General features: G+C 39.3%; 2 protein-coding genes across 2 annotated transcripts; one reads left to right on the top strand and one right to left on the bottom strand.

Annotated features, from left to right (window-relative positions):
• Positions 1 to 1506: 1506 nt before the first annotated feature.
• Positions 1507 to 6295, top strand: rlbp1a (retinaldehyde binding protein 1a). The gene is made up of 8 exons (XM_079665913.1): positions 1507 to 1531; positions 2654 to 2693; positions 3226 to 3354; positions 3477 to 3681; positions 4663 to 4841; positions 5092 to 5250; positions 5340 to 5450; positions 5553 to 6295. The coding sequence occupies exons 2-8, from the start codon at positions 2685 to 2687 to the stop codon at positions 5697 to 5699; spliced, it is 939 nt and encodes a 312-aa protein (XP_079522039.1). The 5' UTR covers positions 1507 to 1531; positions 2654 to 2684; the 3' UTR covers positions 5700 to 6295.
• Positions 6296 to 6981: 686 nt separating this feature from the next.
• On the bottom strand, positions 6982 to 23031 carry LOC307028451 (monoacylglycerol lipase ABHD2). Its single transcript, XM_079663490.1, has 12 exons — positions 22835 to 23031; positions 21456 to 21539; positions 20931 to 20966; positions 20402 to 20617; positions 17440 to 17615; positions 16191 to 16358; positions 15541 to 15724; positions 14423 to 14515; positions 14032 to 14133; positions 13822 to 13891; positions 13633 to 13717; positions 6982 to 10707 (listed from the first exon to the last, which is right to left on the bottom strand). The coding sequence occupies exons 4-12, from the start codon at positions 20608 to 20610 to the stop codon at positions 10499 to 10501; spliced, it is 1296 nt and encodes a 431-aa protein (XP_079519616.1). The 5' UTR covers positions 20611 to 20617; positions 20931 to 20966; positions 21456 to 21539; positions 22835 to 23031; the 3' UTR covers positions 6982 to 10498.
• Between the last annotated feature and the right edge of the window lie 963 nt (positions 23032 to 23994).

Raw genomic sequence — 23994 nt, 5'->3', positions numbered from 1 at the left:
TTCATGGTATGTTTTATATTCAGGTGAATGTCAAGAGGATACAAGCTAAATATTGCATGATGATAGTTTAAAACAGTTCAGTTAAATAAACAGTTATTCGAATGCTCTTCTTAAATATTGGTTTAATAATTGTTTGCCATTTTGAGGAGGTTGTTTAAATCTCTTTTGAGGAAAGTGGATACAGCTTTTTCCCTAAGTGTCAACCTTTTTAATGACAATGTTTTCCTAACCTGCCAGGGGCATGGAAAACATTTCAAAGAATAAAACAGCATGTTATTGCTGCCTTTGTCTCTACTACTTTAAAAAAAAAATGTATAGACATCTTTATAAACATATGGGAAAAACAAGTATGCAAAAAGAGGATTCTCAAAAAAACAAGGTTGTACTAACTATTGTATTGACAAAGCAAGATTGATTGATGTAGAGAAGAAAAGGTGGAGGAATAAAATCAGTGCAAAACCGGAAGCTTAGAAATATGTAGGACAAAAAAAACATGTACATTTCTGCAATTGAAGCCAAAATTATATCTCAACTAATTGCTGCAAGTAACGAAGATGGAGGCCATGGTTGTGAAAATAGATACCTGACAAACTTTTATAAATCTCCAAAAAGAAAATTAACAAATGCGAGTTGATTACTGTATAACTGTCGTTCACGACTGAGAGTGAGACAAGTTGTCTGATGTTGTGCAATCATGTATAAGGAATCAATAATCTGGGTCCCAAAAACAAGCGGTTCCCTCTGATGAGGATTTCAAAGAATGTGCAGAGAGGAATGTGAAGCAGAAAGTTCACAGGTGGTCGTCTCGTGACATTTCCTACAGGCAAGAGAATCACGCTCCAATCCCACCTTTCATCTCATGTGCTGGGTTAATAAATAGGATGTGATGCTGAAGAGGTTGCTACCTTACATACTGTGTGGGGAGCTAGATCAAAAACACAAGCGTCACATAAAAAACATGTAATGATGTATCTACTTCTAGTTGAGTTTTTGTTTGTTTGCATGAGTTTCTATTCTCTTCTAAAATTATTAAATGATGTGTGATGAAAGTGTCCATAAATTGAGATTACTGTGGACCAGAGGCACAAAACACAACAACACTACAAAAACACATGCATTAGCTTTGTTGATTTGTTTGTCAAGTGTTGCTTTCTTTATGACTTGTCCGTGTGTTTGCTTACTTTTTTATTAGATAAATTACTTCCACCCTGTTTTCTTATCATTTAATTATCCTTTTTTCTTTTCTCTTTCAGTTTTGTTAATCATTTCAGTGAATGAATGCTCTAAATGAATGCATTGAGTGACATATCATTGTTTTTTCTATTGTTTTAATGTGTGATGGACCAGCTCTCCTCCTTCATCCAGCTTCACTTCGCAGTTTGCATTACTTAGAGTACCTTTGTTGTAATCCACTGTGTCATTATAGTCCTGCTTTGAGTGACGTTCTCCCAGCTCCTCCCCTCCTGATCCTCTCTCCTCTCGGTGTCTCCGCTGCCACTCCGTCTACTCCTCTCCTCCCGTCTGCTTAAAGGTAAGGCTGCTCTGCATTTTAGTAAAATACAACCTTTTTTTTTATAAATCAGGAAAAATTATAACCATTATAAGTACTTTATTTCTATAGTTTAGTGTCATCATTAAAAATAGTTAGTTAACCTGGCGTGAAAACACTAATTTTTTTGTTTGATCGTAAAAATGACAGATTCTACACAATGATGAATGTGTCGTAAAGTATATGAATGAAGGATTATTGTATGTTTTCTTCAATTTGATGTTCTGTATTTGACTTACACCCACAAACATTCATATGTTTCAAGTCTTACACCCTTAGTGGTGAAATAATACACTCACATATTGTTGCTGTTAAGGAACTACATTTGGCTTTCAACCTTACTGAATGACTTTTATTTTTAAAGCTGTTTGTTAAATTGGAATACCATTTAAACAACATTGCTTGATCATTATTATTTTTTAACACATTTTTCAAAGTAACTTTTAAACCAGCTGGATGTAACTGTTATCTGGAAAAGGGACTATCGGTGAAAACTAGCCTTTTGGCTAATTCGAGTACTTTTACATGTTTTTAATATGTTGATTAATGTACACTGTCCCTTGTTTTAAATAAATCCATTCAATTCAAGTTTAGAACAATTTAGTTTCTTCCCAATAAAACAAATGCTGCTGAGATTGAAATCTGAATATGTCCTCTTAAAACATGGACCAACATTTTATCTTTCTTATCAAATATTGTTGTGTATGGATTTCTTGCATATTTACATTAAAGAAATGTAATGCAAATATCATTTATTTTACAAAGAGTCACAACTTAAGAAATGGGTTGAAAAATCTGTCCTTTTCTTATCATGCTGCAAACCGATTCAAATCCAGGTGTTGACGAGTCTTTCAGGAAAATACCTTCAGAATATGTAGAGGTGCAAAACACTGATTTAGTTTTTCAAATTAGTTTTTTCCCAATAACATCACCTGATGTATATACATATGTAGATAATTGTATCAGATAAATACTTCTTCAGATAAATATATTTCTAATCAGATTACCTCTCCTTAACAAACTCTTAACATGAACTAAATGTCTGGCCAGTGCTGAAAGAAAAGATGAATGCTGATGTTTGTGCCAATTCTTCTTTCTTCACAGTGTTAGAGAAACACTGTGAGACACTGCAACCATGGCTGCTGTAAGTCTAACTTCTTTGCAACAAATCAAGAGAGTACTTGAGTGTGCCTTTGTTTCTATTTGAGCCAGTTTGTCTGTGTCTGGCCTCACTTCACTGGGTTAAAAGCATCAGCTTCTTCTTCTTTGGACTGTCAGCGCATGAGGCAGCTTAATGCTGTTATTGTGCCAGTAGATGCTTGCTTTGGGATGGACTCTTAAGCTGTTTTTAAGAAGTGGCTTTAGAAGTCCTTTCTGTAATCATGTGAAGCAGATTAAGCAGCCGTTCACGTAGTGGTGTGCATCGCCTGGGGTCTGCTGCTGCTGACACTGTGGGTTCACAACTTATAAGTCATTGTTATGAGCTGCCATTGAAGTATTCAGGTGGCAAAGTAGGTGTAAAAAAAAACGGTTATGTTAAAATTACACACAAAGGAGGATTTCAACCAAAGAAGTTTGTTATTGTGGTGCTATAAAACGTTGATGACAATCTTATAATTTATAATAACCTTCATGCACTGATATGATCTTTTTAAAGCTTTCCTTCTTTTACGCAGACTGGATCTTTCCGCATGGTGTCAGAGGACGAGCAGGCCATGAGGTCTAAGCTGGAGCATTTGACAGTGAAGGATCATGGGCCGGTGTTTGGGCCATGCCAAAAACTGCCTGGACACACTGTGCAAAAGGTAAAGCAAAAAGTAATACGTAGGAGTTCAAATTAGAATATTAAAACCCGGTCCTCATTGTAGTAACACTTTGTGCCCCAAAATGTGTCTGACTTGTCTGGCTGTTTTTCTTCTTCCTCCAGGCGAAGGATGAGCTGGGTGAGACGGAGGAGAGGCGGGTGTCCTCGCTGAAGGACCTCCGGGCCACGATGAAGGACAGAGCGGCGGAGGGAGACGAGCTGGTCAAACTGGTGCTGGAGCGCTTCGGGGACAAACCGAACTCTCTGCTGCTGCGCTTCCTCAGGGCTCGCAAGTTTGATGTTGCCAGAGCCTACGAGCTCATGAAGGGTTAGTATTAACCATCTCATTTGTAGAAAGACAAACTGAGCTACCAAAAGTGTTTTATCTTGGCCTCCGTGCGCTTGTTTCCATTTCTGCAGACATTGTACAATAGCTTCAGTAATTGAGGGTGAGACCTCCTTTGTGCCCCTGGTTAGCATGAATCCTGCCCATCACTGAGACGGAATGTGTTCATTAATTGGGGGGCTTTGAGGTGCTTCTGAGTTTCCGTGACAAAGCCCTCCTTTGTGTCCAAATAGGACAGCAAGTTTACTTTATTTGTGAACCAGCAGTGTTCTCCTGGGAACTTCACAACACATGTGCTGATTGTGTCAGTCTGAGAGAGGAGATGAGATTAAAAAGCAGAGCAGTCTCCGAGAAGATAGCATATTCATGACATGCTTATTGTTTGTGAGTCTGCAAATTGCATGAGTAATGTACAACCACAAACATGTAAAGATCCCATCACCTCAACATCTGAAAACTAACTAAAGTATTATAGGCCTACTCAAAACTGTGATACCTAATGTACACTCAACATATAACTGGTCAGAGCCATTACACTCTTTTATTTAGGATTTTCTCATTTTCTGTGCTATTTCTGAAAATATTAATATTCTAAAAAAACAGAAATACAAGAAAACTCAAAACACATTTATGAATGTGGAGAAGCAGGACGTGTTAGTGAGAGAGGGGGATATGATGGGACCGTGAACTTGTTTAAAAAGGTTGATTATACACACACACACGCACACGCACACGCACACGCACACGCACACGCACACGCACACACACAGAGAGTTAATTGGTGCCTCGGTATGAAAAGGCTTAGGGACGCTCTGTAGATGCACAGTGCTGTCATTGTTTTTGTCACATCAACAACCTGCACTGAACACTCATACGGTGAACAAAGGGGTTGTGCCACATTAAATAATGCTGATCACTTGGTTGTGTGTGTGTGTGTGTGTGTGTTTTGTGGGTTCTCTATAGGTTACGTGCGCTTCAGGAAGGACTATCCCGAGCTGTTTGAGAACCTGACCCCGGAGGCGGTCCGCAGCACCATCGAGGCAGGATACCCCGTGGTTCTGCCAAGCAGGGACAAGTATGGCCGAGCGGTCTTGCTCTTTAACATCGAGAACTGGGACCTGGAGGAGATTACATTCGATGAGGTGAGGAACCTCACAGAGCACAGCTGAGCAAAGTATTCCCCAGTGTCTAACTAAAATGGCAGTAGTTTCTGTCTGTAGATATGTTTGTCATTTGAGTTTCCTGAAAACCGTTTATTTGAACGACTCCAAAGTCAAGTAGGACGTTGCTTGGATGAGCGCTTTTTCAGAAAGCCGAAGGCAGCAATACTGGAGGCCGAGCAATTGGCCAGAGAGGCACTGCACTAATTAAAAACAAGTCTTTGTGTTGCAGATCTTAAGAGCTTACTGTGTGATCCTGGAGAAGTTGCTGGAGAATGAAGAAACCCAGATCAATGGCTTTGTCCTGATTGAGAATTTCAAGGGCTTCAGCATGCAGCACACGTCGGGAATAAAGCCGGCTGAGCTCAAGAAGATGGTGGACATGCTGCAGGTCAGAACAGACTCAAAAAGGAACAGCTGATCTTGACGTGCATCTTCAGAGCTGTTTCATTCATGAATGTTCTGTGTCTTTTTGTGCAGGACTCTTTCCCTGCCCGTTTCAAGGCGGTGCACGTTACCCACCAGCCCTGGTACTTCACCACCACATACAACGTGGTCAAACCCTTCATGAAGAGCAAGCTGCTGGAGAGGGTAAGGGTGGAGGATAATTAAGCCTTTAATCTAAACCAGACATTAAAATGTATCTATTTTCTATCAGTGCGTTCCTCTAAATAATGACCTCACTTCCCTCAGGTCTTTGTTCACGGCGACGAGTTGGACAACTTCTTCAAAGAATTTGACGCTGACATCCTGCCGTCAGATTTTGATGGGAAAGCCTCGGTGACGGACTGCCAGGCCATCGCCACAAAGCTGTTTGGATCTGAAGACACCGCTCTCTGAAAGAACAGCCCTGCATATCCAACCCAAGAGTTATAGCGTCCTCCACCCTAGATGCTTAGATCTTTCAGTCTAAGTTCTATTTCCAAGCTAGGTTGACATGCTATATTATTCTTCAGGCAGTAAATACGAGTTAGAGGAAGGGGATTGTTTGCAAATAAATATATGATGAACGGGAAGAAAAAGGATGTTTAGATATTACTCAGAGAATAACACGTGGTTAATTTGTGTAACTATGGAGCGCTGACATTCATTGTTAGTGGAAGAGCAGAGGGAAAATGAGTTGATAGTATGAGTTAGTTTGGTTTGGGGTTCCTCGACTTAAAAACGTAAAGTCACAACAAACAAAGCAGCCTTGTGCCTCTGGCCCTGAATGAGTTTCACAGTCTCAGGGGTTTAGAAAGATAGGAAGAAGGAAAACTGATCATGTATTTGCCTGCATTTGATTATTGTATTAGGAGCAGGAGCCTCCTGATGCAGTGCCTTGGAAACAGCCTTGTTTCAGTCGTGACTCTCAGAGGCCTGATGTACCACAGAAATCCATTCTGCATTTTGCACTGGATTGGGAAATATTCAATTAAAATGCTTTTTTGTTTGTGTCTGTAGTTTAATTTGTCCTTTTTTTAATCATTTATATTTTTTCCAATTTCACCTGCCTTGACTAGATAAGACTTAATAAACCTTTGTTAAGGGAAATTCACAGCAACAGTAATAGCAGTGAAACAAGGGAAAAGTAAGAGTTCACACACAATGTTGGATGTTTCATAACTCAAGTTAACCAATAATATAAACCTTAAACGATAAAATCAGGTTATTTTTAGTCAGTTCTAAATCAAAGACTAGGGTTGAATTGAACTGACGTTTTGCGATACTTGTACTTTACTTGAGTATTTATATGCAACTTCATCAATCCACTCCAATACAGTTCAGAGGGAAATCAACCATATAGTATTAAGTATATAATATATGCTACTAGAAATCTGAATTCATAATAATATATAACAGGTATTATTATTTTGATATTTGAAGTACAGTTCGCTGATAAAACCTCTGAACTTCTACTTTAAATATTTGAATCTAGGACTTGCAGTTTTATATTTTGTACAGGTAAATGATCATCCAAAAAGGTGGGCTCAACCGCATCATAAAACGAAGATCCATATCCTACAAATCCCATTATTGAATCCCAAAATGTAATATTGACCAGATAACATCTTCTTCTACATCGTTTGTGCTTAAGATTTTTTGAAAGCATTGAACTGGCAAGTAAAAATGAACTGAAACATTTGTTTTCTTTTGAGAAAATAATTTATTTTGGAACACATTAACCATATTTCCTCACATAAGTAGACCACACACACACCACTGTTTTTTTTCTCAACAAAAAAAAGACCCAGTGTTCAATATCAGAGTACATCATGTTGTTCAACTATGTGTTCCCCGACTTCTAGTTGTCGCCATATCCATTCACCGTCTTCTATTAAGCATCAAAATGTTTGTAATAATAAGTTAAAGCTGTAAAATGGTTAGTGTAGGTTAACGTACTGTGGGCTCCTATACTGTACACTTGCTAGGGCTGATAAGATTTCAAATAATAAATACTGAGCAGTGTTCATCCCAATACGCATTTGTTGGATTCATTCACATTTAAGGTCACTCCAGATTTTTAGATATTTGATTTCTTCGGTTTCAAGCAATTAAACATGAGCCCACAATCTAAAAAATAAACAAGATGCTTGAAGATTTGGGGTTAGGTCAATAGACAGGAGCACGTCTTCATATCGATACAGTAGAAGAACCTACACATGAAAAATGTACATGACATCTTTTGGTCTAACAAACTTTGACACGTTTTCCTTTCACTTTTACTATTATAGATAAATCCCTCCTGGTTGTTTATTGCCTTATTTTTCATTACTGTTCCCTTACATATATACTATATTAATATAATCCTTTAGCCTTTTCATTGTTAAAGTGAAGAGGCTTTGGTTTTTGTCCATCATCACTTACACTCTGACGCATTTACACAAGTAAATAACACAAGAAGTCATAAAAACAATACAAAATACAAAAGAAAAACAATACAAATAAGTCACAACAAAAAAAATACATCCAAACCTGCATTTTTGTGCAAAGCTGGCGGGAGGCAAAACTCTTAAAATGAACACGAATGGCTCTTACTGCTTACGGCGGTTTGTGCTGGTGTCATTAATATTCATCTGATTTTTCTAACGAGACAAAAAAAAAATCCAAACTACAGCTGGCTTTTTGCAATGAGAGCTGTGGACAGAGTGAAGCAGGAATACAATGTCAATGCGAGAGGGATGAGGGGATGTTAGCAGTTGTAGTTTGATCTCTCTGACAACAGATGGCAGCCATGAACAGTGATGATTGTAAAGAAGGAAGGGGGCGGCTCAGACACATCTACAGTTGGGGATGAATACCCTTTGAGTCAATCGGGTATCTGCCTTAAAGTCACTGATCCACATTAACAGTTTCATTCAATGCCTCTATAACATATAGTGTTTCTATCTTCCATGGTCTCCTCGTATCATACAGTACATAGGAATGATTGAGTTACACTCAGTGAGGTATACAGATTTAAAAAGTGGGAAAAGAAGGCCATTGGTATTGGATTGATGCTCAGTATTGGCAGATACCCTGAGTTGAGAGGGATAAAGCTAGATTGGTTAATCCCTTTGTCCCTGGTTTTTGATATTATTCAGGCCAGCATTAGTGAGATTAACACCTGGATTTCATGTTATTTGCACTGAACAACCTCCAACAAAGCAGGTTACATTTAAGCCATTTACATCTAAAATAAACTATCTTCGTAGCATTGTAATTGAGGCAAATTATTTGATTACTGGTGGTCGATTGTTGGTTACTGTATAAACCAAACTAATATTTCAGTAGTCAACAATGAACTAGAGCTGAGGATAATTACTCTTTGGTCATAATGTTGCAGCTATCAGACGTAAAAATGAAATATGAATTATACCGACAAAAGCTACTCCTTACAAATACCATGGAACCCAGGTCTATTAGGACAGAAAGAATAGCCTAAACCAGGTGGCTGCTGTCAAGCACCACCCACCTGTCTCGTCACAGTGTTCAGATTACTTGGCTTGACTTTGCCTTGATAAGCCCTTACAACAAGTTCTCCATCAAATTCGAGTTTTGAAAAGTCCACAGGTCCCATTCTTGCAGTTTGATTTCCTCAAGACACGTTTCAGATAGATTTCAAGAGCGTCAACGCTCAGCCCAGTTTTAAATAAGAGAAGCTTTTCAATGCGATCAAAAAAATGTCTTGCGTTCACTGTCCACCATCTAAATTAACAATCACCAGTATAATTACAAGTAGTACAAACAATCCACTGAAATAAACATTTGGTTAAGCATCGGTATCCTCAGCCCTCCTACTCATCACACCTCACAGCTCAGATTTTAAGAGAAAACCTGCTGAACTTTCCCTTTAACAGGGTGGCATTGGCCAATCCGCCTGTTGCATCTTCAATATCAACCAACATCTGCTAGAAGCGCAAACGTTTAGAGATGTTCAAACCAAATGTGAAGTGCGAGTGTCTGTGCAGTAACAGAAAGATATCAGAGTCTCAGCTGGATCTGCAGCTGATCAAAGGCAAATGAAAGAGTAAGAGGGCTTAAAGACAAACAACACAGGGAACATTTGAGTCATCTAACTTTATGTTATCATCCTCGCTCCCCCCAGTAATTCCTCTCTGTCACAAGAAGAGCTAAACTGACATTAATCTCCAATACCTGCGCTTTGACTAATTAGGAAAAAAAGAGGGAAAGATTGTGTCAAACAGGGTGTAAAGTGCACTGAACCAAAGTGATCAAATGTGACCGTGGGAATGTGCACGGATCCCTTTTGGGGTTGATCCCTGCTCATGTATGTGAGCACAAAGTAAACACTCATTGCCAAGTGCCAAGATGATGTTATGAGCTGGAAATAAAGTTTAAAATTCCACCATAATTCTTACCTTTTTACTGCACATTTTCTACAAACAACAGAGCAACGGTTCACCCGAAGGAACAGATATTATAAAGGGCCATCAGACCATGAACTGGGAATTTGGATCACACCTACCAAACACAAAGATCACATGCTCCGTCACGGGTCTCTAACTCTCGGTCACACGGGCGCACACACTTACACACACACACACACACACACACACACATCTGTGAGTTACATACAAACAGTCATACACACTAAAAGACGCTGTGTTGGTTAAGACAGCAGACTAGGCTATATGGCCTTGGCGGTGATAAGCAGTGAGCTTCTTACAGGTGCAGTAAATGAGCACCGACTGCAGCACAGTCCTTACAAACTTAAGGAGGCTTCTTGTGTGCTCTTGTTGTTTCACTGGGCTACTCTCAAGTGGCGCTCTGACTTCACGTTTTAATGCAAACATGACTTCAGCTCTGGTCATATTTAGTCTGCGCCTCCAATAGCTAAGGGTCATTGTTGTGTCGATAAAGAGAACAAAATGTTCCTGCTCTGAATTTCAAAGTCTTCCCAACGGAAACGAGCAACAAAGGCAGTTAGTTCTTTGTTCCCTCACATACTGTGAGTAGATAGTGATTACACAAGGGGGCTTTAGTGAGGTCGTGAAGACGTGTTTGGGTCGGGAGCGGTGAGTAGCACCAGAAGAGAAGGCAGACAAGAGAGAGCAGTTTAAGGTTGAGTTCAGGTGTCTCCTCAGTGCTGGAACAGTGGGAGAGGGTGAGAGGTGAGAGGGCAGAGAGACAATCAGAGAAATACAGAGGTTAGAAGTTTAGGATTGTTCCTCTGTGCAGGAGCTCTCACTCTGAGGGACACTTTGGCACGGTGGTTTCTGTTTCTCCCACTGGCACATGGCGTTGGCGTAGCCCACGATCAATTTGTCCATCCAGGTGAGCGGCTGGGGGAAGAGCACCGCGCCCTCGAAGAAGCCCAGGTGGCCTCCGTGTAACGTCAGGGAAAAGATCACGTTGGGCTTCTTTGCTAAAAGACCACACATAAGCGCACAGGTATTAGGTCTCTGCACTGAGCACGGACACATGTGGAAATATGGGTTTACCAGGGATCCTTTTATGACTCTTACACATAGTTAGAGTGTGTTTGCATGGTTCAACAGATAAAACATGACTCAACTTCTGGCAGCTATGTTTAAGTGACAGCTTCTACTACAGCCTAAAGTCTAAACCAATTAATACGTGGCCAGTCAAATAACAGCTAAGTTCAGGTGAATAGAAAATAACAACATTTCTCTGTTGAGTTACAAAATTAGGAAATGTTTTTCTGATCAATGCAACTGCGCCAATACCCCAGCTTTTAGATAAATTGTTATAAAAACAAAAGAAAACCTTTACTCAGGTCAGCCCCACACTGCCGAGAAAAACAGTTTCTGCCTGAAAGTCCTTATTGTCCTGCTTTTATCTGGGTTAGTGGGGTAGCCTGATGCGGTTGACTTGTGATCAAATTCCCACAGGGCTTTTACTGCCGTGCACTATTGGTGACAGCTGCTAGGACCAGTGAGTGCTTGTCCAGACCAAGAGCTTCCGCCTCGCTGTGCGCCGAGTGACAGGTGGGAACAGAAGGGTCTGGAGAATGTGCTAAAAATAGACATTTAAGCCTTGAAGACAAACATATGTGCCGTCACAGTAATACATTATTGTTATTGTCAAGCTTTTACTTTGTTTCTCTGTATGAAAATACATTTTAAACATGTATGTTAAATACGTTCTGACAGTGTAGCAGCCACATTCACTACATTAACGCAATGAAGAAGCAATACACTATGAACGCAAGAAAATAGAGGTAATGCTTTGGTGCATTTCTACAGCAAACATAACACTTTCCCATTGACATGACAAACAAAATAGTAATTATCTAGTAATCATATTTAACATAGTTTAATCTAGTCCCTTGAGTCTGAGTCACAGTATCACATTTTAGAGCAAAGGGCAGCTGATCCTCATTTCAGTAAGTGTTGCTCTCTAGAGTCACATGTACAGTAAAGTCATGACACACACACACACACACACACACACACACACACACACACACACACACACACACACACACACACACACACACACACACACACACACACACACACACACACACACACACACACACACACACACACACACACACACACACACACACACACACACACACACACACACACACACACACACACACACACACACACACAATTCTCCTTTTCCCAAAGTGGTCAGTACGTTTATATTTAGCACAGGCTGAGGAGAACCAAAGAGAAGATTGCTTCTTCGATTTGTAAATGGAGGTTCAAACACAGTACCTGTTTTACATTTGCTTTAAACATATATTCAGAGGCACACATGGCTATATTTGAATAAGTATTACAGCTGCAGTATAACATTACCCATAGACCTGCCCTGTGAGCCACGCCCTGTGAGCCACACCCTGTGCTGTTCAGGCAAACTCAACAGAGGTCTTTTTTGAATAGCAGGCGTGTTTTCTAAGATCCAAACCTGGGGTGTAAACTGCTATCAATCGTCAGACAAGCCTTTTATTTAAAAATCCTGTTCGCTCTGCAGAGGATCAACCGCAAATATGTACCATATCTGTCCGCAGGGACATCTTCTTCTTCGCTGCACTGTATCATGCCAAGTATAGACAGTGCATTAATAAATCAATACTTATTTTGGTTTATCTTTTGTTGGAAATCTGCGAATATGTCTGCAGTATTACATATCGAGTATAATTCAATACTATAATTTGTTCAGATTTTGATTTTTTTCCAATATCAAATCATAAAAATACTAATTGAAATGTACAATTATGTCACTTTTATTTGATGCGTAACTCTGACACGCTTTTTCCTACATATTTTAGTAGTAAAAGAACTGCATTGAATTTTCAAACCGCAGGAAACATAGCTTCCTTTTGTTTCAATGTTATTATATATTCATCTATAGTTAATTGAACCTGCTTTTAAATTAACAGATTTAAATATGTTTAAATATGAAATATATTTAGGTATGTACTTCAACGTCATTAGTTTAAATATTAGATTTGTTGACATATGTCTGTATATCAGAAATGTTAGCTGAATCACATGACATTTACAAAATGTTATCTAGTAAGTAACCAAAGAAAGAATCTTAAAAATGCTTTAGTTGCATGGATAAACAAGGTTAAAATAGCTTATAGGGTTTATTGTTTAACTTGGAGTTTTTAACATTATTGTTGAACCCTGCTGTGTGTCTGTTAAGGCCCAGATACACCGGCCAGTCACCTGAGAAGTCGCCGACGCCGACACCGATTGTTGCGTCGCCGGACTCTCCTGCGTATTTGCCGACTTCGCGCACTGGAACACACCGCAAATTCGAGCCGAGCACGTATGAACTGCGTATGCGTGAGTGGCAATAACTCTCCTTACCAGCAGGCGGCGGTAGTGTGTATTCATCATTCAAAAGAGGCAATAACCGGAACAACCGGAAGACAGAGAAGAAGAACAGACTCCGTGATATAAACAAACAACAAATAGCGTTTTTCTTTCCATTTTCACTCTCGTCCATTGAAAACATGAACAAACAGGAGCTCTATAAACCGATGAGGTGAAATAGCCGTCCGTTTGTGTTCCATCTTCCATTTTAAATCATTTGTTTACCTCCCTCACTTCCGTTAACGCTTCCCATGCACTGATTCGCTAGCTGAACAGCCAATCAGTGTTATCCCTTTGTCCGACTTCCGGTGGTGTTCCCGACGCCGATTCGAATCGGCAAGAAAAGGCGTCAGGTCGGCAGAAAAGAGCCGACGGTGCGGCGCACACCACTCAGAATAGGGCTTGCCCACGCTCATGTTCGGCCCGACTCCCATTTACTGCCGATTTCGGGCCGGTGTATCTGGGCCTTTACAGTGCATGTTGTCAGTTACCTGCTAGTGTGCGAGGGATGGTGAGCAGTGACTCATGGACCAGAGGGTCGTCTGCAGAGTTTACGAGCAGCAGTGGCACGTTTACCTGAAACAAACCAATAAGATTCCATACATCAAACAAATGCACAAACACACCAAAAAGAGAAAATTAATATGAGATGATGAGGTATACACAAAGGCAGTCCTTACATTGTGGATATAATGAACACAGCTTTCCTTCTCATAGTACTCTTTGAGAGAGCTGTGGCCGTGGAATTTTCTGTTGGAACAAAATTATAAGCGATGCCATTCCCTAATCAACAACAAATAACATAAATATAAACAATGCCAGGTAAAACGATACGATTTACAACACCAAAGCTGAAACTTTTATTGAAAATAATGTATTTCTTAACATACCTCATGATGCTGTCGTCGATCTGCATGAGAGACGTCGCTGTGTACAGTCGACCGATATCAAGATCTATCCTTTTTACTGGGCTTCCCCCAAACAGACTGTGCCTGTAACATGCAAAATATACATTGGTACATACATAAACTCAAAAATGGTTCATAAAACGTTTTAAATTAACGGTGGGCTAGGTAAGTTTGAGAAACCGGCTCGAGATACACTTTTTGTTATATTCCATGGAATGCTCTTAACATCCCAATAGCAATGAATATCTGAAGTGCTTTGACAAAAAATCCAAATAATTGTATGCAGTCTATTGTGTGGGAAAATACAATTAAGAAATACAAAATGTTCTCTGTTTGAAGTTGGACTACAGTTCTTTGGGTACATCAATGATACCTGTGTGAGAGTATGATTTTCTTCATGTTGTCAGCCATGAGAAAATTGTAGAAGCGTCTGAATTGGTCCCACTGCAGGAATGTTTCCTGTGCCCTGAGAGATAAAGACAAACACACAGGAAGTGAGCTTTGTGCAGCCTGTCTGCATTCCAAACAACACACTAAATGTCCTGTGTAATCCACTGGACAAAGAGTCCTGCTGGCAGACAGCAGCAATGGTGTCAGGCTTTAACATGCAGCTCACTGACGGGGGCAGGCCGAACCAACACAACGACTATGATTGTTTTGAAAATAACTGACACAATGTTTTTCTATTTCCTTTTGGCATTTCAACAACATGAAAGGTCAAATACATCTATAAAAATAATCAATCAATACTCATTATTAGTGGAAAAGAGGGTAGGCACAGCTGACACAGAATGCAGAAACATTTCAAAGCCTATTTCTCAAAAGGCCATGCTCTAAAGACACATCATTCTTTACTGCTTTCATCCAAACTTTAACAGACGCAGCCTCTCATGTCTGCCACGATACGCTAGCTGCATTTAAAGCACAGAAGGTGTGGATCTGTCCAACATGAGCACAGAGTCTGCTCCAACACCCGCATGTAAGAGTGGTTTTAAATCACCATTGTAAAACATTTGTTTGCCCTGCATGATTTCTAAATAGGATGCTATGTACACAGAATGCTTTTTCTACCCATGCTGTCAGACAAATAGTTCAGTTTGTTTCATTGTAGAAATAAACCCTTCTGCTCTTTAGTAAAAAAGACACAGCCTGAAGACAAAGAGACAAGCTCCACTACTAAGTAAAGGCAAACTGTAAAAAAACTAAAACTGGATAGAAAACAAATACCCTGCGGCTGATCAGAAGTCATTTTTAAAATGTTGCAAAAGAGAGCCGTCTATTAATTAAGATAAAATAGCAAACAAAATAGCTGCATGACTAAAAGAGAGACTTTTTGTGACAAAACATGTGATTACATAAAGCGAGCACTACTCATTTTGTGGCATTGTGCTGAGCTTCATTTATATTTAGAAATGTGCGCACATCAAGTGCTAGTGGTGGCTTTGATGATAGGATGCATTTTAATTAAGAGATGAGAGGACAACAACCCACCTGAGCGCGCTGTACCCCTGACAGACGCTGACGCAACACAGCACTCGCTCCTGGTTGGTCCTGTTCTCGCCCAGGAACTTACAGACGATGTTTCCACCAAGACTGAAGCCCACCACCATCAGCTGCGTCTGAGGATACGTCCGCTTAATGTAGCCCACCATGGCCGCAAACTCCCATGTGCACCCTGCAAGGCAAGTTAAAAATCAATATGTAATAATAACACCTCTCTGGATGGACTGTTTCTGTTACATTTGTGTCTCTATAGACCTTTAAAAGGTTCCACAGACTGAAATCCCTTATTATCTTTCATTCTGGGAGCCCTATGTTCACACTCCAGCTCATAACGCCTTTTAGCTTTGACCTATAAATTATGTTGATTTGTCCTAATGAACTGTGATATCAAAACACCTTTTACAAATCATCAAATTGAAATGAGTGTGCCACCAAAGGACATAACATGCCTCAACCAGACAATTTGATGAAAGTAGCAGCTGATCAGAAAATGATGATACAGTATTACAGATTATTTTATCTAATCAAAGCCTTTTTTTAATTTATAAATGAGGTTGTCACTCCCTAGGTAATTCTGATATGAAAAGGTGTTTCTGAGGTGGCAGGAGAGAACATTTGAAGGCAGCTCGTTGGCTCACCATAGGTAAACATGCGCGGAGAGGTGAGCTCGATGTTGGGAAGAGCTCCAAGGTGGTTCAGCACAGCGCAGCGGTAACCGTCCTTCTGGGCGTAATCCACAAAGGTTCGAATGTAATGCTTCTCGCTATGGTTACCAATACCAGGGCATATCACCATGGTGATGTCATCTGGTGAAATAGGCAGATGGAATCAAATGTTTATTAACCGGTGAGAAATATGAAAGCACAGAATGTCACTCTCCTAAACAGCAAATTAATGGATTTAAAGGAAGCAAGGCAAAGCACTGCAGCAAATCTAAAATAAAGGATTGGGTTTTCTGTTTATCATTTAGAAAAACAGAATGGAAATAGGAAGGTTACCTTTTTTTTAATTAAATTAAATGTCTTTTAAGTCTTACGTTTTCTGAGATAGTTCAAAGTTGAGGTGGTCGGGCCAGGTTCATTACAAATGTGCTATCCCTCATTAAAAAGAATCAGCCACTTATAAGAGTCCATTTTTTTTTACCATAAGCTGAATTGGAATACTTAAATATTAAAAGATGGCAATAATGTCAGTAGTGAATTTACTTTACAAGTCTGTTTTCAATACATCTTAAATCACCTATATTTATTTAGCTCAACAGCCTCTTTCCCTGACCCTCGCTCTAAATAAGGAACAACTCTCCCAGTAGCAGAACAATTAGAAAAGGTTGCATGAATTGTCTTAACAAAAGGAGCAGTAGTAGAATTACAATAAAAACACGTTGAAGTGTAATATACAACAAAAACTACAAACTGCTGAGGAATATTATAATATAAGTCTTTGACCTAGATCATCATTGTTTACTCTCTGTTTCTTGTTTCTCATGGCTCAGGCATGTAGCCTTGGGGAGTTGCTGTTATCTCTCTCACATAGAGGCAGCTCTATCTCTTTCGATTGCCAGTTTATAAAATAGTTTATTGTCCAGGGATACCTGGAAGTCCAGCATATCAGATCAGATATCGTCCCTCTGGCAGACAACCATAAGTTAAAGACAAAAAGTTATATTGCCCTGCTTGTTTCGTCTAAATATGAAGAATGTTGATTTATTATTTTCTGAACTAGTTCAAATCTCTGACGAGGGGAAAGATTCTTCAGGAAACAATTGTAAATGTTTTTTTTATGTTTGGTATAAAGAGCCAATCAACCATCAACTATTCAGGTATGGTCAATCAACCAATGAAAACAAATGATTGTTAAAGAAGAAGTGTTGTTGATCAAATGCATTACCTCCTGTTCGATGGTCACCCACTGGCTCAAAGAGGTCAAAGGTCGCAGTGGCCCCGTCCTGCATGGGTAAGTACTTTCTGACTCCACTAGGGTGAGGAGAGCTCACCCGACCAAGTTTACCATACAGCGCCGTCTGGAGATGACCACTTTTACCCCAGAGTAATGGAGGAATGTACCTAGAAAACACACACAAAAAACATTACAATCTACAATCATGAGCTAATTTCACCGATGCACTCAATAAAAACACAAGTTAGTGCCCAGAATTAACATTTACACAATTTTATCCTGAGCACAGACATTTGCATTGGTGGTTTATGATGCAGACATTTACATTCTGGCCTGTTTGCCTACAAAGTCACATTTGGCTGGGAGCTTTGGAAAGTCATGCCCCCCACAGACATAATTGTTGATGTCAGTCTGTAGCTGTGTAACTTGAACACGAGCTACACCTCTGCAGGAGTGAGCTTTAGGAGTCAAGTCTTACGTAATATTTCTTTGAAATATTGAGCCTTATGTTGGGATATATTATGAATCATTTCCAGACTGGTGCCAAAATAATTTGAACAAGTTGACCTTAAAACCATTTTAGGTGCTGTTTTTTTCCGCTGCCTATCCTATCATATGAAGGAAAGATTAGTCAGTGCTTTAGTAGTAGACATGATGGTTGATAAAATGAGATAAGTTCTCATTTAAAAATGCAGGCATAAATTAGATGATTAATGAATGTCATTCAGTATAGAGAGAAGCTATTAAAAGGGGTTATTAAGAAACAGCATAGTTCACAGGTTAGAATGAGATAAACCAAGCCTTTAACAGTTCAAATCTAATACAAATACACGTTGCTTGTTTATGACATGTTAGTAAAGGTTTGCTTCTTCACACTTTAAACTACATTTTCAACTACATTTTTTTAAATCCGGGTTAAGAGTTGGCCATCTTAGAAGTGACAAATTCAAGATAAATCAGATCAGCATAACTGTAAGCGAAGGCAAGAACGCAACATGGACACTACTTTTGTGTATACAGTAAGTACATAGACCAGAACACAGACAGTAGTAGAAGCTGAGAGCAAAGGCCTCAGCTACATCAATAGTTACACGAGCCCTTTAACCTTGTGTTTGCTCATCTCTTCCTGGGACACCCAACAGTAGCTGCACCTTGAAAATACACTCTTACATAAGAGCGCTGTCAATCACAAAGCATCTGGTGATAATGTAATCACTTCCAGCATTCACTGAAGGTTGAAGCTTAACCACAGGTTTCTAGAAGGTAAATGGCAGGCTTAATCTGTATGACTGCAGGAAGAGGATAGACTCATAAGTGTAACGTGGATAACATAGTTGGCAGGTTAGTTGAATTCATCCGGAGGAAACAGACAACTTAAAACAAAAAAATACTTTTTTTCTATATTTGTATTTTTCTATTTGTAATCTGAAAAATGTCGATCACTAGGCCCAATAAATACCCTTTTGCCAATTAAAATGACAGTGCAGTACACAAAGGAGTTTAACCTCTTGAGAAAGATAGATATTTGTGTTCTTCAACGTATAACTATAATTGAAATTATTAAAAAGTAGTCTTTACTACGACTGTATCCAAATATATTGGGAGTGACAGGTGAGCCTTTTGTTTAAATCTCAGAGTTTGTTTTATTTAGCATTATAAACACAGCAGTGTGTTTTTGTTCCTCATAGCTATTAGGTAAGGGGGAAAAGGAAACAGATGTGTCAGTGTGGTTTGATCAAGCAAAGAGCTTTAGTACAGACGTAGAATCACAGGCCTTTGATCGGTGCAGGGTGGGGAAATAACAAAAACTATTTGTTCATATTTAAAAAAGACAAAACAGCTTGTCCTGACAATGTTGTCTCTTTTCATTGCGAGACTCTATTTAACTGTTCTTTCCATGTTATGTCTGTTATTGGTCTGTCTACAATCTCCTGCTGGCTTGACACATGCACTTTTAATATCACATTAGCTCACTTAATATCACTTGTCCTCTCTGTTAGCCAACAGCCAAGTGTGCATGTTGCCAAACCAAATGATGTTGACTGTTAACTTCACAGAAACCCTCCTTTGCTTTCCACTGAGTAATTGATCTTGGTTACACAACACTGCAGGGTTACAAACATGACATCTAAACAACACAGAGACACAACACGGATGATGCACACGCCAATATGAACAATACAGACACTAGGTTAAAGAACTTTAATTATCTCAGTTCAAGCACACAGGGAGGCGAACATTCCTCTGAGCAAAATATGGCAGTTCAGGAGGGAATGATAACAAGCAAGGCACAACTGGAAACATCAGTGTGGCCTTATGATCCATTGTCACTGCAGCTGAAAGGCAAAGGGCTCAGTAACAATCGGTTATATAAGCAGTCACTCATGATGAGATCCACCCTACAGAGCTGAAAGTATCACAACACCAGAATACCACAAGACATAGACAGTGATGCTCATTCAGGAAAAACTATAAAGTGAACTTTAAGGACAGGTAAAGGGTTTCCCAGAACCTACAGCACATTGTTAGAGCAAAGCGGCTAACCTGGTTTAGACTTTACAAGAAGAAGACCTGCCTCCCACAGCTCTGCAACAACCAATGGTTTGCATCAGTCATTATAAACCCAGATGGAAGATTCAAATATAAGAAGATATCGGAATTGCCTTGAAGGGGAGACATGCAGCGTAATAAATGCAAATGTGTTTGCCCGGTGGAGAACAAGTCTATATTTGTAATGCAAGTGAAACAAACAGTCTACCTTTGGGATAAACCCAAACAACAGCCTGGTGTTTAATTCATGCCAGAGCTTAGGGCACAGCCACATATCTCTGGTACAGACTCTCAGGAACACTGATGACAGATGGGACCACTGCCAGGCAAACTGCTACCTTCACTCAGCCCCAGATGGCTGACGAGCAGTGCCATATTCATGGGAACACCCTGAGTTACTCACTCTTTGGTCAGCTGAGGACAGGACTTGAGAAGAAAGCGGTTGAGGGGTGTGTCCTGGTAGGAGAGGTCAGGGGGTGCAGTGGGGCTCTTAAGGTTTAGGCAGCGAACGAGGATGTAGAGCACAGTGGCAACCGCCGCCAGCTTCATGCCGTCGAACATGGCTGGCAGCTCCGGAGAGATGGTGTGCACGTCTGTATTCTGGGTGTTCATGATTATTCTGAAAAAGAAAAACAGTGGCCCATTGTTTCAGTGCTGTCAGTGCTTTCTCTTGCCTATTTAGAATATACAATATACTTAAAATAAAATAACTAATAATAGTCTATTTACAAATGCAAAGCCAATGAATGAAGAGCTTCTTTTAAAATCAAACATACTCCTTTTTTTACTATAAAAAATCTAATCATGATAAGCACCCATTTTTGTACATAACGTTTAAATTATTTCCTTGAATTTGGGGTAAACTGTGTAAGTCATAGATGGAATGAAGCACAGACATAGAAAGGAGACAAATCTGATGTTGTCAGACTGACCTGAATATTCACGCTCAAAGTGCTGCAGTGACAGATCTGTGGGAATATAGGCGGGAGCAATTTAGTCAGATAAAGCACTTATTTAATACACTCTTCTTAATCACTTTACAGCCGACGAGGTGCCAATATAAAGTTGTGTTACATAGAAGATTGAGAGGGGGACATTACTTTAAATAAATCAAACAAACTGCAAACATCACTTCTAATGTGATGTCCAACAGAGATATGCCTTAACATATTTACTTAAAAAAGCTACATGTGTTGTTTAACACTTACACTAACCAGTCAGCTGAGCTGTGAGACCACAAGGCAAAAACAGAAACTTTCAAGATCACAGAGAGATTGCAGTATCTCATGTCACCAAAAAAAAGGGGAAGTAATGGAACTGGATTTTAAAAATTAGATGACAGTGTTTCCATTGTTAGGGAAAATGCCCATAAAAAGACTGCATTTTGCTACTTTTATTCTGATAAAGATACATTACAAGCATTTAAAATTGCACGGATAGAAGTGCTCTTTACTCACATTTTATGTTCAAGTCTGCCTCCAATGACAGCTCTAAAAGTCTGAATATCTGAAGAAGGCGAAGTCACAGTGATGTGGTCAAACCTAGAGACAAACACATAAAATGGATTAGGCTTAATAATAAACGGTATTATTTTCAATGTGTCCTTAATTATGTTGAAGGTCTCATATAAGTCGCTTGATACTACAATAGTCCACTGTCTTGCCAAAAACCGGTCTCTGGATATGTTTCACAGCAAAGCATGATGTCATCACAGTAATGTAGGGCTCAAATTATTGTTAAACTTATGAATATTGATATTGTATTCATTTTTTACTATACAAAAGTTATATTTAGTTACTTGCTTTTCTCCACTACTGTTACTCCTTTGAATAATTAGGATAACACTGTTTAAACCCTAAAACACTAAGTTCATCTGAATGTATTACCATGTAACAGTGTATCTGCCCTCAAACCACCTCAAGGGAGATCAGGGGAAGGTATATTAACATGATCACATGACCACATGATCTTCTTACTATAAAGTATATCGTTTAAAAGTAATATATATCCTGCTCTTTCCATTTAAAATGAGTGTTTTGCCACACAAAAGGAGGTAACCAGCACTTCTATATTTAATAAAATTATTATCTACAAAATAGCTTTAGCCCAACTATTGTAGATGTTGTACACACCACCTGTAAACATAGCTCAGATACAAACAAACATGGTGCCAGATGTATCCCCAGCTACGTTATATTTTCTGTATTAAGTAACCCCTCCCCACCTCCACAGAGCTAACACCCCTGTCATCCACTGTCAACAGATCCAGTGAGTTGGTAAATATGGCAGTTGTTCTTGCTAAAGTGTGTGTATTATAAGCAACGCTGTGTCACCTTATAAACTATCCACTTTGGCATCAGAGCAGCTGCTAACATTTGATCTTCCTTTTTTGTCACGACTCACAACAAACCAGAGAGGAGTTAGCAGACACAAGGGCACAGATACCGAGGTTAGTTAGCTTACATAGCGAGAAAATTGTTATAAATAGGTACATTTCTGGACGCAAATAAAGGACCTGCGCATCTGTGTTATGTTTATCCGGGAGCAGGCCAATAAGCCCCGCTGCATCTACGGTCACCCTGCTGGTACAGATAATGAAAACCATGTTATCTTTTTGACGAGTTAACTGTAAACCGTGAATATTTAGTAAGTAAGGACAAATATCGGTATTATACCAATAAAAAGAAGCACAAGTGGCCCGTTTTTCTTCTAAGTATTGGTGTTGTTGAGCCCATCTAGAATAACGGACAGTCTTAATGGTCATGTGTCTGCCGTTGATGAGGTAGCATCTCTGCTGTATCAACCAGAAACACAGCAGCATCTTTAGCTCACTTACCTCGGCTTAGAATAAAGGAATCAGCTCCTTGCTGCTCGAACGCGACAGTCCAATTTTATATTCGTTGCATTTTGTTTGTTTGTGTTGGTTTCTGAGGCTCTAACGTTAAACCATAGCTGACGGATGAGTAGTACGCACTCTAATTCACAGAGCTGAAGCTAGCCATACTAGCTGAGGAACCAACAGCAGCTCTGACATACCTGCTATCTCATTGGTCAAAAGGGACGATGACGCGGCATCTGAGCTCATTGTCAACTCCCCTTATCTGTGAAAAATCACAATGCCATTTTTCCATGCATTTTTCCCATTTGTTTGTTATTAGTATTATAAAACAGTTTGGCAAATTATAATATTATGTTTCCCCTTGTTATGACAGTTTCCTAGAGAAAACTATATTACCGCAGGACGCAAACGATGTATTCATTTTAACAAAAACCTGTCCCTAACGTGACAGGACCGTGCTAAAACCTGTTACATAACATTTCAACCACACTGATCTACATAGAGGCATGCATGATGAGTGCCTCTTGGTTATTATTGTTTTAAATCAGCAAATACAATGATGTAAAAGTACAACTTTTGGTTTTGATAGCCTATCAACTTCATGGTAAATGTGCTTATTAAGATAAGGTAAGATAAGATAAGATGGACTTTATTTATCCCGTGGGGAAATTCAGGAGTTTAAAGCAGCAACAGAGTGAGAGTGAAAAACGGGACAGTAGCCTACAGATTCACAAGAGGATAATACAATTACAAATAACATGTTTTATGTATTATACTGATAGATTAATAAGATATTTAATGAATCCACGTGTCTAGCAGTACATTTCTAGCCATACACTATTGTTTTACCAGGACAAACTCCAGAAGGCTTCCTGTTGCAATTACAACATTACATCCACCTGATGGCGACAGACTTTAACACATTATTTTATGACGTTTTTACCCCATTGATTTGCAATTCATGTAACAGTAAAATAACATCGAGTAATGCTTAGGTTTCAACTAAACAAACGTTCTAATTATAAAGCAAATGTTACATTAATAATGTTATCTCGACAATTAAAGGCCATGTGATAACAATATTCGACAACATGACTTAAATGTGCCTATTAACTTCTCAGAAACCTTTCTGCCAACAAATCCAAGATGAGAGTATA

This window comes from Notothenia rossii (genome assembly GCF_949606895.1).
Source record: "Notothenia rossii genome assembly, chromosome: 2".
In the NCBI taxonomy this organism is placed as follows: Eukaryota; Metazoa; Chordata; class Actinopteri; order Perciformes; family Nototheniidae; genus Notothenia; species Notothenia rossii.
This window is presented reverse-complemented; position numbering and strand designations above follow the sequence as displayed.

What these genes read in the sequence shown, in the direction of transcription:
- rlbp1a (XM_079665913.1), top strand. An exon ending in CTGGACACACTGTGCAAAAG is followed by an intron (nt 3,355 to 3,476) that starts GTAAAGCAAAAA and finishes TTCTTCCTCCAG; the next exon opens with GCGAAGGATGAGCTGGGTGA. An exon ending in AGATGGTGGACATGCTGCAG is followed by an intron (nt 5,251 to 5,339) that starts GTCAGAACAGAC and finishes CTTTTTGTGCAG; the next exon opens with GACTCTTTCCCTGCCCGTTT.
- LOC307028451 (XM_079663490.1), bottom strand. Translation starts at nt 20,610, where the DNA reads ATGAACACCCAGAATACAGACGTGCACACCATCTCTCCGGAGCTGCCA. An exon ending in AAAATCATACTCTCACACAG is followed by an intron (nt 14,134 to 14,422) that starts GTATCATTGATG and finishes TGCATGTTACAG; the next exon opens with GCACAGTCTGTTTGGGGGAA. An exon ending in GTGTTCATTATATCCACAAT is followed by an intron (nt 13,718 to 13,821) that starts GTAAGGACTGCC and finishes GGTTTGTTTCAG; the next exon opens with GTAAACGTGCCACTGCTGCT.